General features: G+C 42.7%; 1 protein-coding gene across 4 annotated transcripts in view; it reads left to right on the top strand.

Annotated features, from left to right (window-relative positions):
* Nucleotides 1–10,963, top strand: part of SGCD (sarcoglycan delta) — a 355,601-nt gene extending 344,638 nt beyond the window's left edge. For all 4 annotated transcript variants that reach the window (XM_080398161.1, XM_080398163.1, XM_080398162.1 and 1 more), the window contains 2 exons: nt 8,506–8,629; nt 10,295–10,963. In XM_080398161.1, coding sequence (XP_080254287.1) covers nt 8,506–8,629; nt 10,295–10,468 — 298 coding nt within the window. In that variant the 3' untranslated portion in view covers nt 10,469–10,963. The remainder of the gene's footprint in view (nt 1–8,505; nt 8,630–10,294) is intronic.
* Nucleotides 10,964–17,002: the final 6,039 nt, after the last annotated feature.

The raw sequence follows: 17,002 nt of genomic DNA, 5'->3' as shown, positions 1-17,002 counted from the left end.
GCGGAGGTTTCCCACCGCATGGCACACATGGCTCTGGGTGCTTCAGTTCATCGGTTCAGGCTGAAGGACTGAGCACCGCGGGATGGAGCTAATCCTGCAGACAGCTTTCACTCGGGTCTGTCGGGTACAGTAGGGGTTCAGAGCAAGACCAATCTGCTCACAACCCACTGGGTGAGGAGAGTGAAGTTGCAGTCATCTCTACACTTAAAATAGAAACAAACAGGAATAATTCATTTTGCATCCCTCAGTCCCTTCCCTGGCCACTTAAACACATCATCTTCTTATACCACATCTGTATTTACCACACATCATTTTTTACTATCTCCCAATTTCTATGATAATTTCCTTCGTTGATTTACAAGCAACAAATTTTTTTAATTATCCAGATGATTTTAATTTTCCTAGCCATACCTGCACTTCGTTAAACATTAATCTCATACTTTTTTCTTTGACAATCTCTACCCTTCACCATTTCTCCAGTTCATAATGAAGGTAGATCTCAATAGCATTACCCAGTACATTCTTCTCCCTAGATGAATTTGCTATCTTCTGTTCGAGCTCTGCTTTTGTCTTCTAAATACTATATTTGGCTTCCTGTAAACTATTCTAGAAATCACTTAAGAAGTCAAAAAACACCAACCCATGAACCCTAAAACATTTAGGATGACTTTGCATAATTACATCTGCTTCAGCAATTCCCCTGCTGTAGCATGATAGGCAATCACAAAGAATTTACAGTCGTATTTTGACTCTTCCATGGTTTTCTAGTTTTACTGCTATTTAGTGCTCTGAATAAGCCTCGCCCAGTGCAAAGGGGATTTGCACTGTGCTGGAAGGAGCTGCATGCTTGAACTTTTCTGCTTGATGAGGAATGACATTTTTTTCAGAGGAAAATGAAAGCTGGTTTTCATCTGCTTAGTGCTGCAAAGCTGGTACTGTATCTCCAGATTCCTCTGATTCCTCATTTGTCTAGACCCACTCAAATCTCCTTTGAATGTTAGCGCAGCATCTTCCTAATGCTGGCTTTGACCTGCTTCATAATGGTTTCAAACCACTCCTGCTACTCAATTAGCCCTCCTCCCAGAGCTGGAATCTCTGAAGAGATTAAGGTATTTCCATTGTATGGGCAGGAGAGTATTGTTTTAGCATGGACTTTGTCTAGGAAAAATTCACTAGACACAGTACCTGTAGCTCAGACTAGGTGAAAAATATATAAACTGGTTCATTTGGCGCTAAGCTGAAGTTAGCAAAACAGCAGCAGATTTATTATACTTCTTGTGATTAAGCACTTCTTTTTGTATTGCAGCTGTTAAGAGCTCTATTTAAAAAAAAAAAAAAAAAAGAAAGAAAAGGAATGTTATAAAATGAGATTTAGGGCATTAGTTTGAGATTGAATTAGCAGAGCTGAAGCAGGGAGAAATGGTCAGGACGTGATCGATGGGGTGCAGCAGGAGGAGATGGAGCCAGTGTGCAGGTCCCCACGGACAGACAGGCACGGCACCATCATCGGGGAGCGCAGCACATGCCAAGTCCAAGCAGGACCACTCATGCACCATGTCCACTAGGTTCCCCATCCAAGGAAATAGTAAAGCTTATGAAAAATGTTAAGCACAAGGGTGAGTAATACTGTTTTCTCAGTTCCTTTTTCTCTCTCTCTTGACTCAGCTTTGGTCAAAATCTCTTTGGCATCTCTGTTGCCAAATACAGAGAAGCAAAGCTGTTGCACCCTTCACTGTTTGAGCCAGACTTTTCTCTAGCTCAATTAGAAAACTGTAATTTCCAATAAGGCATCATTAGACCTCTCCTTCCATCAGGGCTCTGACAGACTTAACTGCATTTTCCTTAGGGATTAACCATGGTTTGTGGATGAGAGCTGTAAGAATTTTCTTCCATTGTCCATTAGATCATATTAGGAATTACATGAGGCTTTAGACCCCCAGCCAGAAAAATCTGTTTCAGAGTATGGCTGCGCTGGAATTGTCACTTACTAGATTTGCAGCATAAACATTGGAAACCTTATGGTAATACATGCTCTCAAACTAAACAGTATTTACAATGATAGGCAGGATTTACAATTGGATGACATGATGATAATATGTCCTTGTTTACTTCTGTAATTAATGTTCCTAACAAAAATACCCTGGAAACCTTTCATAAGCAAGATTTATTTCTGTTGATTGAGACTGTAATCAGATGTCCCTATTCAAACAGTAATTGGTGTGCTTCATTAACATGTAATTGAAAACAAGATTTATGTCAATGCTAGGCAATAAGTAGCAGGGATACATATTTTCTTATTAGTGGTGAAATCTTCTGTAAGCTCTCAGAGTACTTGCTGCTTTTCCGCTGTGCCATGTGCATCGTATTTTGTCAAAATCATGGTATCTTGGAAAAAGACATTGTGCATTTTCCCCTTTTGATCTTAACATCTCTGAGGCCAGTTCCCTTTTCCTCTCTTTCCTGTTTTATATCAGGCTCGCTGTTGTTGCTGTTGTTTAGCTTATTGTGTTCTCATGAAATGGCAGTACGTTCCAGTACGGAAGAAATCTAGTGATGAAGGGTAGAGTTCAGGGCAGAGCGTTCTTCTCTTTGGGAGATGACAAGACTTTTCTTTTCTTTTTTTTTTTTTCTTTTTTTTTTTTTGATCAATCAGTTGAGGTTTTCACCAGGTGAGTCCAGATACCACCCGTTGTTCCTCCTCCCAAACTTTTTCTGTTTCAATACAAGCAAAGGTAAGACAAATTTAAAAAAAAAAAAAAGTTTAAAAGCATTCTAGAAATAGAAACTGATAGTTTATTTGCAATTCAGTAAAAGCTAATTAACTTCCAGTTAATAGGGAGAAAAGTATTGTGTTTTCTTCTATGAATAGATATAGATAAGGTAACACACAAATAATGGAGTCAGAAGTGTAAGTCACCGCGAGTGGGTGATCCCATTGATTTCATTGAAACAAGGGAGTTAAAACTGAAAACAAATTTCAACCTGAGATACTGGTTCATTACCGGCAAATTGATGGAGCTCTGCATTTACTTGCTAGCATAATTTACCAATTGTGCGAGGTGTAAGCAGGCACAGTGGTAGCACTGGCTAATTTTATGCTCAATGTGAAATCTTATAGCTGGTCAGATGCATACCATAAGAAATAATTAGAGTCATTAGAAATAATGGGCTACAGCTGCAGTAATACATGCTCTGTTCTCAGTCCAGAGGTTTCTAAGCAAAATTAAATTAGCTCATGTTACCACACTGCTGCATCATATGCTCCTCACCTCCTGAGAGTAAACTTCACGTTCCATTTCCACACTGTGAGCAAAGTTTGTGCACCACAGAAAAATCCTCTGCTGGGGATAAGAAACCCTGAAGCTTGAGGCCATTCCTTGCTGAAAAACAAGTAATAAAAAAATAATAAAAAAAAAGAGGTGGCAGTAATAGGTCCCCAGCTCACATTAACTCCTTCCGCATGTTCAGGATCATCGCTCTGCTGTGCTGCAGCCTTTGGTACCAGCCACAAATTGCAAGTCCTGTTTGCATCAATGCTGGACCCAGGTGAATATTTTTCCCCCTGAACTACTAGCTTTAAACTTTTATCTTTTTAAGGAAATCATGTCCACTTTATTTGAAGCACATCAGCAGCCCCTAGCTGCTGGTGGTACTGCCTTCACATCTGTAATATCCTCTTTTCTCCTCAAATTCAAAAGTCTGTTCATAATAGTAAGGAAAACGATGCATTATCCTGGAGAGGGTGAGGAGAGGGACAAGAAGGAAATATAATCCATGGTACTGGAGTGATTAATGTGACTGTTTATGATGAAGGAAATGAAAACTAGAAATCTGGGTAAGTAATGATCTTTCCAAGAGAATTACTTTCACTGAAACCACTATACAAACTCATATGCTGACCGTCTTTAAATTATTGCTGAAGTTTTCAAAGCAAAGCAGGGACAGCGCTGAAAATTTTTCTCCCTTGTTGACTCCCAGGAGCACAGAACTTCCAGCCATAGCAGGAGAGGGGTTCACTACGAGATGCACGCATGCCATCACCTCTCTTTAAAATGTAAGATGCTTCTGCGATAAGTTTGAGTTAAAGGGCTTAGGAGGCACATTTAGCACTGTCCATTAGGCATGGTGAGCTGGAGAAAGGCTTCCCCTGCATACATCACCTCACACATTGATATGCGGGCCAGGTGTGCTCAGTGGGAGGAACAAGACTAACAGTATTTTTGATGAAGGTAAGAGCCTAATATTGCAGCTTCGGAAAGATGAGTTATCCATCTGCCAGCCATCTATCTTTGGCTATGGTACTTACCTGGCCTCGGTTATTACAGTATGTAACTGCTGCACAACCACTAATATATTTATCTTTTCGTCCTCCCTGTGGAGTTGGGAAGTGCTATTACCTCTGTTGCAGAACTAAGAACTGAGATTGAGGGTCAGATTTGTTATGGCATTTAGGTGCTCAATGGGATTTTCAAAAGTACCTAATGCCCGTTGTAATAAGTGGAACCTGGATACTTTGATAGTTCTGAAAATCATGTTACTTGTGTCTCTTCTTTTAAAATTTTGGACTTAACGTGTCACCCTGGGATCCGTAGGAGAGGTTCCCATGTTGTGGGTAATCACCCAGACAGGAGACTGTCTTCTTCCAGGTGGGACAGGAGCAATTTTATGGCAGTAGCTTATCTCAGTCCTGAATCCAGCAAGCTGCAACTCTGTGGGTAGCGGTGAATTTACCCTCCTTGCCCAGCTCTGTGAGAGAGGTCAGAATCTAGTCCTGGAAGTACTTGAGCAAAAATAAGCAGCACCCATGGTCAATAAAAAGGGTTTATGTGCCAATTTCTGGGATGGAAAATTCAAGAGCAGCAGCAAATAAAGAAACAATCTATATTCATGCAGTCACCTTTCCAGCCTACTCCTGTAATCACAGGCTTACACCTAACCGGGAGACGTGAATCCTACGGAAAGCTCCAGGGTATTGCACTGGAAAACAAATGTTGATTTTGAACAAATTATCTGTTCATCGCTTAATCATTTTCATTCATTATTAGTCTCCAAATTGGTTCTGCTCTGGAAGACAGAATTAGGTTTAAAAGCAGAGTGTCTCTTAAACACTTGCTTCAAATGAAAGTATTTGGTAAACATTACTCAAACCCCCTAGAGCATAAACTCCTCCACTGCTTTCTCGGGCTTTGCATAGATTTTTCAGCTCCTGGTTTAAAGACAGGTGTCTCAGGGATTCTTTCAGGATATTAGAAAATAATCAAATTTAATCCCTTACAATCATATGCCAGGGAAAATTTAGTAATTAAGACAGACCTTTCTGGCCTCATTTACAGTAGCGTAAATTGGGACACAAGTCCCATGCAAATAGGTGAAGTTACACCGCTATTGAACATGTAAGAGAAAGAAGAGTCGGAGTCCAAACCCATGGCACAGGTACAAAACCGTGTGGGCTGCAAGCCCAAGTTCCTTACCATTGGAAGAGCTGCAATTTGCTGTTACAGTACTTGTACTCAATTTCCATAGCTTTAAGGTTCTAAAAAAAAAAAAAAAAAGTCCTGGGCTTCAAAATTATATTTTTAACATGAAAAGGGATGGGTTTTGGTTAATTCAGCATGTCAGCAAGATTGCAGCTGTCGGTGCTAGTGATGTAGGATGACAGAGTGGGGGTCAGCTCGGCTAACTCCAAAAAACACGTGGTGCTGCAGGGAGGGGGTGGGCTACAGAGCAGCAGCGAAGCCCCCGCGGTGCGTGCTTAGCCCGCGTTACACCAGGGACCGTAAGGAGGTGCTCAGGAGGGTCCTGGGTGCCTCCATGAGGCAAGAAGCTCTGCAGGGAGTAGGATGCCTCTAAAGTTGCATGGGTTTTCATCGGTGTTTGTAAGATGCTGTTACCCTGCTTGTAGGTTCTCATTAGGTGGAGGAGGGAGAATAACTCAGTCACGTTGTCAGATACAGGAAGAGAATAAAATTTCGGGACATCGTTATCTTGTAGATTGCCAGGTACTTTTTATCTTGTTCCAAGCATGAATTTAACTCAGTTTGCTATTAGGGGGACCTGTGTGCACAGGGAGAGATATGCAGGTTGGTCCTCTCTTGATGCTCCCCCACCACAGGAAGGCATTTCCCAGCTCTCCACAGTCACCAGTGAAGCACTGGTACGCGACTGGGAGGCTGCTGCTGTGCAGAGCAGGAATTGAGCGCTCAATTCCTGCTGCTGCAAATGAGTGCATTTGCACTGTGGTGTCTGGCCACTGTTTTGCACTTGCAGAATTTATTTCTCAGTGAGCAGAAGAGCTACAAGATTAACAGATGAACAAATACTTTGAGACAGCCAAGACATCAAAGAAATTGGAGAGTCACTAAGATGTTGGAGAGCTGAAGAGTCACCTGGCCATGGTTCCTAGGAATTATTTTATCCTCAGATTAGCTCAGCTGTCTTGGGGTTTGGACACATCCTCTGGTGAATTTAGCTACAGTGACTTAAGACATGACTGGCCACAGCGCTCTGCTTCTCCTCTGGAGGGTGCTGCCTGTGGAGCAGAGGCAGCAGGAGGGAATGTGTGCCTGCATCCCAGCCACTGCAGCTCACATTCTGGGGACTTAGTGCAAGCAGAAGATTCTTCATTTTTCAAGGTAGCCTTGAGCTATACCACCGAGGATGAGAGCGTACTGTACCCCTGGGCAGAAATCTCCAGGGAAGATGTGGGGCAGCCAGCATGTTAAGCCACCCCTATGCAAGCTATGGGAGTGCACCGTGACTGGTTTTACCATAAAGAAATTCCAACAGGTATTGGAAAGGCAGTTATTGCAGCAGGAAGGTCAGAGGGAATCATATCCCAGGTGGTGCTATTTAATGGCCATCACTCTTTGCAAGCTTTTTTCTCCCCCATGCAATCTGCAATTCAGAGGGGTGGGGAAAAAAAACCAAAAAAAAACCAAAACAAACAAAAAAAAAAAAAAAAAAAAAAAAAAACCAAAAAAAAAAACCACACACCAAAAAGTGAGTAGCAACAGTCTTAACCTTAGACTGCTCGTACAGAACCCAGCCAAGGGGTGATAACAGTGGAGCATCAGAAGAAGGTTTTTGTAGAACGTAGCTTCCCTGCAGAGAGCAAACAAAAAGCAGCTCAGAAAGATTGTGCAGAGGCTGTTAACCATGAGACCATGCTCATTCCTTGGGCTGCATATGGCTCAGTTCTGCCCTGAAATTTAGATTTAGTTGAGTCAGCCAGGAAATTATGGATGAGTTTGGTGTCTTGAGGGAAAGGGTTCAAAAAGCAGCAATATGAAGACACCAACAAGAGGGAAAGTTATAACTTGAAAAGTGCCACACAGAGGGAACTGTGCCTTTGCTTTATTGAACTGTTGGCTGCAATAAATACGGCTGAATTCCCTCAGTCTCCCATAATGTTGTCTCAGTACCAGCAGGAGTCCATTTAAGAATACACTTACTTGCACAAATGATTATATATGAAGAGCAGAGAAACAGCTGAAGTGTCACTGCAGTGATGCAAGCAAATCCTAAAAGCTGCCCAAGTAAGCTCGGTGGCTGCGTGCTGCTGCCTTGTGCTTTGGGTTTCCCAGCGCCGCCAGCCCAAAGCAGCCGAAATAGAGGAGCTTCTGTTCCACTCCACCTGCCTGCCTCACCTGGGGAGATGGTACTCTAGATTTTGTGATGGTACAGTAAATAAATGGTGACAAAATCCACTAAGAGGATATTCCCAAAGAGGGAGAATTGGGGTTTATTATCTTTTTCAATACAGAAAGTAATAAAAGACTGCATTAGCAAGAAGAGATGAGACAAGTATAATACAAAACCAATGAATGGATGATCAGCAAGGAAGATGAACCTTGCACTTCTACATCTTATGGCATTATAACCCCAATTGCCTGAATTAAAAGGTTTGGCTGTGTTAGTGCTACAGCAGGGTTGTCAGATACCTGTGTGTGGTGCGTCCACAGTTAGGAGGGGTCAAAGCACCGGAGAGAGGGGCTTGGATGTGAGCAATGTGATGTAGGCATAGGACTGCAGACCAGGAATTTTAGGGTCTTCAGCCTAGTTGTTTTCATTGATTCCCTTATGTCCTTAAACACTTCCAAACTTGACATTGTAGGTAGCCAGGAGAAATAATTTGTTCTTGCTTGAACAGTGGTTTTAGGAAGAAGAGTGCTTGCACTCTCTGCGTAGGTATACTGCTTTGCTAATATCCCCCGTTAGCACTGATTAGTTAGAAACCTGAACTTGCATATGGGCAAGCTGGTCATGAGGGAAGCTTTATTGCACCTCGCAGCTGGACCCAAGTTGATACAGAATGTTAGCAGACTAGATCTGTGATGTGTTTGACCACATTGTGCATGAAGTCTTTTCCACTGACTAAACCAGGTGTGGATCTGACCATCGGTAGGTCCTACGGTGCTGTGCAGCAGGCAGTGCAAGGCAACAGGCTGAGAGACTGACCATGAGTGTTCAACCCTTCGGGCTCTGTAACTCCCCGTTCTGTTACAGGCTGGAGTCGCCAACGCGCGCGCTGGTGATGGAGGCTCCGAAAGGCATCGAGATCAACGCGGAGGCCGGCAGCTTGAAAGCCACGTGCAGGACAGAGCTCAGGCTGGAATCCAAAGATGGAGAGGTAAGAGAAGGGCGTGAAGCCCTACCACAAACCAAAGCAAGCCCCAGATCTCCTGCAGATGTGTAGCCTTCTGAGTCACTGAGCCGCTGCATTTGAAGCGCTGGTATGAAAGCAGCGGTGCAGCAGGGCTTCCTAGCTTAGTTTCTGCTAGCAGTGACTGAACATATCATATGCAAACAAGACTCACTCTATGGCAGAGGCTGATTCATTATTTTTGAAGTGCTTGGATAATAGCATCTGTTGTTCAAGCAGATTTATGCAGCTGTAAAATATACAGTACTCCTAACCTCTTTGTTTCCTTGTCAACTTTAAAACAAGATTTACTTGGCCAACATAATTAAATCTTTTATCATACATTTTTCCATAAGAAGAGCTTAATTCACTGGTATTTATCTGAAAAGCTTTTGTAGCTGATGTTTTCATTTTGGAAAGAAAGGGAACATTAGGAGATACAGGTTGTTGCACTGGGGAGACTTCCAAAGGGGAAGAGAGCAAATATAACAGAGAACAAAGGTAAAACCGGTGTTGAGTAAAGCCTCTTCTGGTGTCTCAAAAGTACATGGGCACAGGGTTCTTACCCCTCCTCCTGCCACAGTGCTGGAAGGCACAGAAGGATGTGGCTGAGGAGCTCCTGCTGGGGAACCCACCGGGAGGCTCTGCAGGAGGAGCTTCCCATGGAACACAAACCTCCTGGCAACAGGGCTCCAACACAAGCTAACATTTTCCTGTCTTAGTGTCAGGTGTAATAAGTAGAGCGGGGGTTTTATTGCAATTCCTGTTATTTCTAAACATTTGCCTTTTAAGACATTTCAGACCATGGGGTGTTAACAAAAAAAAACTCAAAAAAAAAACCCCCAAAAACCAAAAACCTCATACCTAATATACTGCAACTGAGATCCAAGGCATTTCACTACTGCAAGCAGTTGCCTTAATGGTTTTAACACTAAGTTGCTTTTAAAATGCATATATTGACCTGCCTCTTTCAGGAGATTAGATGGTTGGATACTAAAACTGGCGACTGTTACTGTAATTGCCAGATAAGAGCAAGTACTGTCAGTTGCCCTGTAATAGTCTGGTGTGCAGGTTATCTTACCGTGCCCTTCTCAGTGACGTTAGGGCACTCCCCTCTAGCTGCCACGTGTCTAAGAGCTGCCACATGTTTGCTTTTATGTTCTGTTTCAGAAGGAGAGATATTCAGGTCTGTTATGGCATTTAAGTTATTTTTAATATACATAAAAGTGTTACACGTATATGTAAAATACACATGAAAGTCAGTGCTGGGAGCCTGCAGGTGTGACTGGCGATGGGATCACAGTGCAGCAGCCCCGGTGGAGGAGCGGAGCCATTGTGTGCTCCCCACCTCGCAGTGGGGTGCCTCTGGCTGGGTTAACCCAGACGTGCAGGTGCCCCAGGAAGCTACGAGCCAAGAAAACACGGTGGGTAGATCAGCAGAAACAAACTGGAGGTCTTAGGCGGCTCATGATAAAGGCAGATAATACGCTTACCCAGGCTTGTATCAGACTTTCCCATCTTAATACACTTGCCCAGCCAGTTTTTGTAGCGGCTGGATTTTCCAAAGGAAGCTTCTTTAAACACAAGATCAAAAATAACAGCTCTCCACTAATTCTCTCTCTCTTTCTCTCTCTCTCCCACCTCCGACTTCAGATAACATTGAATTCTGCAAAAATCAAACTACCTAACTTGCCTCAAGGATCTTCCTCTTCTGCAGGGTCCAGGCAAAAAATCTACGAGCTCTGTGTGTGTCCCAATGGGAGGTTATTTCTGTCGCAGGCAGGCACTAGCTCGACCTGCCAGATAAATACAAGCGTCTGCCTTTGAGAGACAATTTGCAGTGGGGCATCGCAGGCAGCACAAAAGCCAGTTCTGGTCTCAGATTGCAGCTGCCAACTATTTTTACTAGAACACAGAAAGCCTATCAAAGACTTTTTTTGTGTGTGCGCGCGCGTGTGTGTGAATATATATATAAAAATATATATATAAAATATATATATATATATATCCTCTGTGTAAAATGATGTTTCAGTACAAGGAATCCCAGGGTGACCCTGTTACATTTGTGTAGCATTTCTCTTACTCATACCAAAATTTACTGGTACAATCTGCTGAATTGGAATTGATGCTCCCCTGGCCCCTTCTGTATTAATATAGTCCAATGATCACCCCTTGTTTTTGATCATGTTCTCAGAGCAATGGGATTGCTGGCTGGGCAAAACCCTGGAACCAACGTAGACCCACCAACATGCAAAGGGAAGAGAAGCATCTCTGATTATTTTCGCACCATTAAATCGGTGGCACAAAAAAAAAAAAAAAAAGATCCCAACAAAATAGCCAGGTTAATCTGAGGTTAAATTGCACTCTTTAATTTTCACCTGAAGCATGGCTCCCTGTTGGGACAGAGAGATTGCACTTGGCTGGTAGAAAAGCCCAGATCTTGCTGGAATAATCATTTATTTTTCAGAAGGGGTTTGAGCCTTATCTGTGCATGGACAGGGGTGCCTTGTGCTATTCAAATGTGACACATCAGCTCTAACCCTAACCTAAAGACATCTTTGTGCTAACAAAACTGGCATTGCATTTAGTTCTTGGATGGAAAAAAAACTGCAAAAGTTGGACTAAATAGAAAAATCCTGAACCTCCCTAGTTAAGAGGTATGCTGGATCACCCCACACACTCTCCATTAGCACCTTTCATTTTGAAAAGGTTTGGTGTGAAGATTTAAGATTTGGACATTGCCTATCAATGCCTATAGAAAGAGAAAATTACCTGTTCTACCCATAGAACCTGAGAAATTGATACAAATCAGGTGTGTAACGTAGATGCTATGCCAGATTTTTTGTTATGTTTCTTTCCAGGATATATAGTCCAAGGTCACTTAGATTTTCTGGAGACTGCAAATATCAGAGATGCTGGCAATGAAACAGACTTCTTTAAGCATTTACAAAGATTGTGACAAAGCCAGATTGCTGGAAAGCAAGGGCTTTGGATGCTGGTTCCTCTAGAATTTGAGCCCCAAAAACTCTGTGGTTGAATCTTTTCATGGTTGCATTTTTCCTTATTTTAAAGTCTAGGAGTCACTACGGGCAGGTTAAAACATGGAATATGATCTGGTAACATTACTTCCATTGTTCAAGTTTTGAAAAACGATGAGAAGAGCCCAGATCATTGAATTCCAACCCATAATTGCATCCACATGCGTGTGAAAATCCTTGACAAACAAATATACTAATTACTGCAGAAGTATCTGAGTCACAGTAAATCTCACAAGGACAGCAAGGTTTCTAAGCCTCTGAGATGCTTTTGAAAATATTACCTCATGTGCAAATGTGACAGATCTGTGCCCATCCCTAGCGATAGCTAAGCAAAGCTGGTATTCTTCAAGCGATCTTCAAGATAAAACGTAGCTGACAGAAATGTTTAGAAATAATATGGCCCATTCCTTTTTTCACAGATTTCCACGTATTTTCTTGTGGTCTGGAGAGTACCAGGGTTTGATTATTGTATTTATTTTTTTTTCTTTAAACGAACAATTCTGGCTTGATCTAAAACCGACTGGACTCAAAGGAAAGATTTCTGTGGAGTTTAGATTAGATGTGTTGCTGTCTAACAAAGCAGCACTCCTGCAAAATTTATTCCTGAAAGAGGTTTGAACGATCTGCTTTTATTTCAGTAACACTTTCCAATTAATTAACAAATTCAAACTATTTGTTAATGAATGATTCCTGTAATTATTATGTCTTGAGTCAACGTCTGAATGCAAAGGGTCACCCAGGATAACAATTGTATTGGGACACAGGACTATACCATCTCTGTTCAAAGAGGGGAATTGTGCCTATGCCTTAAGTCAATGCACTCAGCAAGGAGAAGCACATCATATTTATCTTGTTATTAAAACTAGTTTATTTGGGGGGAGGGACAGGAGGGTGTCTTGGGAACTGGTTGTGCAACTTAAAACAGATATTAATGAAATGCATTAAGACTGTAGGGGCACCTAGAGTGATACAAACTTTTTTTTTTTTTTTTTACCATGTTAAATATAGTGAAATACTGTGTGCGTTACCTCTGGGACCACAACTGAAGTCCCATTCGTAGTCCTACATTTACTGTAGAATTATTTTTTTTCCCCCTGTTTCATTTAATACGGATCACAAACCTTACAGCAAGCACGGCCCAATTCATAAACAGATCTGGCGTGAGCAGTTGTGCAGACACGTGCTGCAGGAAGAGCACCCTGCACAGAAAATGAGCCGCGTTAACTTTCCCATCCCCCAGAGCATGGGTGCTGGGGAGGAAGGCGGGGGCTGACCCAGCAGGGATGCTGCGTCCTGGTTCCCTTGCTCCACTCCCACGGCACCGGCGGCTCGGTCCTAGCCCTGTACACCCTCTGCCGAGGATTGCCATCCCAAAAAATTAATTGTGAGTGGCTGGTCTTCTCAGCTGGGCTCTCGGTGAGATTATCACCTTCTTGTGTCGCGAAAGCCATGACACCGCTTAGGGACATCCCGCTATTTATTTTGGTATGAATTTCTATGGGGGAGCTGTTAGGGAACAACCTCACACAGCTGTGCCATCGCTGCAGACGCTTCTCTGAGGTGAGCAAAGGGTACCTTAATTAATCTACACAAAGCAATTAGAGTTCCTTCAATATATTAGACGATCATCTTTCCATCTTTAAAAACATAAAATTGTATGTTGTGTTGAAAGACAAGGAACGGCTGCTAGGAAGGTTGAACCCATATAGAGACTGGTAAATCATGTAAGTCCCACTGGAGTTTGAAGGCAGCGGTTTGGGTGATGCTGCCTGCGCTTGCGGCTGCGTGATTAGTCCCCTCCTGTTCGGTGAGTGGCAAACTGGAGCAAACGGGACTGCGTGTCTGGGATGCCAGGGTGAAAAACAGGTGCTTCGTTTAAAAAGCAGCTTGCAAACACATCCAGCTATTTCACGCTTCTCAGCTTGTTGGTGGGGGCTGTTGTGGAGTGACTGACCCACCGTGCTGGACGAGGCGAATGCACGAGAGGGTCCCTTGTCCTCCTGCCTGGCCCAGAAGTCCCTCATAGTTGCTGCACCTGTATGGGCTGGTTTTCCCTGAGTCCATTTAAATCAAGCCTCCCTGGCTGGAATTTCATCCGTAGGCTCTCCCTGCCATCGATAAAAGGCCAAAAACGAACAAGGGTTTGTGTATATCTTTGTGACTCGGCCCTGCGGCTCAGTGCAACGGAGCACCTGCTGTCTGGGGAAGATGGCGTTTCTCTCAAACTGGAGTTTGTTGTACCTCCCAGTGCTAAGGCAAGGCGGGGAAGGGACAGTGAATTTGTTGCTGCTGAGCTCAGTGGAAGAGATGCCGACAACCTCGTGGCCTGAGCTGGGACAGGAGCTGGACCGGTGACAATTCAGGGCACCCTTGGGTGGCTGTGGGACCGAACCCCGGCTCGGCGCCGTGTGCAGGTCTGCACTGCAACCCCACAATTAATAATTGCTAATCAAGGGGCTGTGATACTAATCTCAATATACCTTAGGCAACCAGGAATACTGCAGCATTCGTAACTGTGTTTATGTATCGTAACTCAACTTTGTAGGGCTTCGGGACCTTGTTAAATTTGCTTTAAATGCGACACTTTAGTAAGTGGTCAGGAAAATGACTGTCAGCGCTCACCGGTACAGCAGCACCTTATCCATAGGTAGTGTGCGACCCTTCCGCCGTCATAGGTGAGTTAGGATGGATTTTCTAAAGCAAAAAGAACTAAAACAAAACAAAACAAAAAAACCTTTTGCCATTAGTAAAAGCAGACACCCTAATACTGACCATACAACCGTATCCATTCTCTCAAGTTTCTTTGTGGGGTTATTTGGGGGGATTTTTTGGTTTATTTTCTTCTTTTACACTTTTTGAAACATATTACCCAGTAGTCGGTGAGGTGGGTAGCTTAAGAGTACAAAGAAATGTACAAAGCAATGCCAGTAGCTGCTAAAATATGTATAAGGCCTCTCCTGCATATGCGTTTTTAGTAAACTAAGTCTGTGCAAGAGCGATTTGGTTTTGGTTATCTCAGTCACGTGCTGTCAAACAGCTGTATTTTAAGAGGGTTTTCTTTTTTTCCTTTAATCATAAATATCACATTGCACAAACACAAAAAAAATAAGGCATAAGCCTAAAAATACTATCTCCAATATACGGTATAGAAAAATGATGTCTAAATTTAAAAAGCACTCCCTAGAAATTACTCCAAGGTTAAAAAGAGATTCCTGTGGAACTTGTGAAGATGTCAGGTTAGTTCACATCGTACCTAGTTTGCAAATACAAATGTTCTTAAAGGAAATTAGCTTTTGTTGTCATAAGATGCACACACGTATGAATATATATATATACGCACACACACTGACATGCAGTTGTTTACAACAAAAGCCAGTTTTCTTTATATTTGTTTTTATGGCTTGAAGTTTTACATTGCAAAAGAGAGTGAGACAAAGACCAAAGACTTAACAGAAATTCATCCCTTCTCTGGTTGCCCTCACTCCTGAAATGTGTTAACTTTAATGGTGCTTTTTTTAATTGGGCAGGAAAAATACAGGTTTATCATAAATTTGCATTTGACAGAGTAAAGTGGCAGGAAGACTCTAACTTTGTTAATGGGTGAAAAGAGGAAATCACGTGAAATATCTTTAAATGTGTGCAGAGGGCGAGGTTACCTGAAATTTGAAATGGGAAGAAATAGCCCAGAAAGCTAAAAGACATTATCCTGGGCTAGAAGTATAAATAAACTGAGTAAATGCTACCGGCTGTTCACTTACCTGCACTTGAGCATCAGGAGATCAGGAATTCCAGTAGCTGCCCAGTGAGGAAGAGTAATTGTGCCATAATGTTTTCATTTTAAAAGTGCATACAGTAAAAACAGAAAAGTTCAAGGCTGTGCTCTTTTTTCATATATATATATATATATTATAATTTTTTTGAATTTTTTTTTTATGACTGACATTTTGGATTTTGAAATGTCATCATCCAGAATTCACCCCAGCATGTGCAGGGCACATTCCTGCGAAGCTTTGCCAAGCACTGGCTTGGTGTTTTTTGCATGTGAAAACACCAGCCTTTTTATTGCCGTTGCTGTCGAGGAACACAATCCTGGCAGCATTTCCCTTTTCCCCATTTTGACCTTTTTCCTCCGTTCTGAAATCGTTGTGTAGTGTTTGGGCAGCTAGTGTCCTGCCCCACAGGGGGCTGCATGCAGGTGGCCCCCAGCCCCAAATCCCCATTGTGGCACCTCTCAGTCTCGCCTACCCCCAAAACCTGCGTGTAGCTGTGGCACCAAGGTGAAACCAGGGACTTTTAGGTACGTTCTGCACGGCAGTTGCTCTGTGTTCACAGCCGATGCAGCCACGTTTATGGCTGTGAGTGGAACAGGGTTAAACACGTGGCACTGGTGAGATTATCCAAGCAGGAGCAGAGTGAATTAAACAAGGCAGGTAGGGGGGAAAGGGAAGGAACAGCGAGAGACGTCACTCTAATCACAGTAATGCAGCCAACTTCTCTGTCTGTTTACACTATTATACTTTAGATTAATAACATCCATTTTCCTAAATATGGTAGCAATTATGCTTGATCTTTCGTGGCACACAGTGGAATTACTGTCAGTGAAACCACTTACGGCTTGGGCTGTTCAAGATTGCTAGGGTGTTCTTTCCATCCACAATAACCACAGTGGCTTGGGGTTTGGATGGAAATTATAGTGAATAGCTTGTATTTAGAAAGCTTTTAAGTCTGCTGTGGTTGAAAAGCCCACGGTTATGTGCATACAGCCCCGAGGCTTTATATTTCAGACTCTCTTGTCCTGCCACTTGAATTGTATTGTGCCCTTGTGAAAAGCGACACACTTGCTTTATGCGGGAAAAGATGGATATTTAAAGCTGCAGGATTTTTAACCCAAGCAAAAAAGCAAATATAATGATAGTGCACAACAGAGATTTCCCATCCTAGTTAATTGAAACTAGAGGTGCAAGTTCCTTAAAAATTAATTTGCTACAAGTGTTAATTCCTGCGGGAAAGTTAGCTCTGGTGCCACTCCCAGGAGGTGTCTCACCTTACTACAGCTCGAAGCCATGCGGTGGCCGGGATTTTCTGTCGCCGTCGGTAAGGCTGGGCTGCCTGTTCGGAGGAAGCCAGATTTCCTTTGAGGCAACTCATCTCCATGGATGGAGCTTTTATTAGTTTTTAGCCTGTATTGAAAAACAGAAAGGGTACGTTTACTGTGAAGCGATACGTAGTTGTATGTTTGTCTCGATTTAGTTGGTTGAGTCTTTCTGCCAGCAAGAGAAAGTAACAGGAGAAATTTGTGTGAACATGTTACATTTACATTGTG

The sequence above is a fragment of the Falco punctatus genome (genome assembly GCF_963210335.1).
Source record: "Falco punctatus genome assembly, chromosome: 8".
Classification (NCBI taxonomy): Eukaryota; Metazoa; Chordata; class Aves; order Falconiformes; family Falconidae; genus Falco; species Falco punctatus.
The sequence above is the reverse complement of the archived record's forward strand: the minus strand, read 5'-3'. Positions and strand labels throughout refer to the sequence as shown.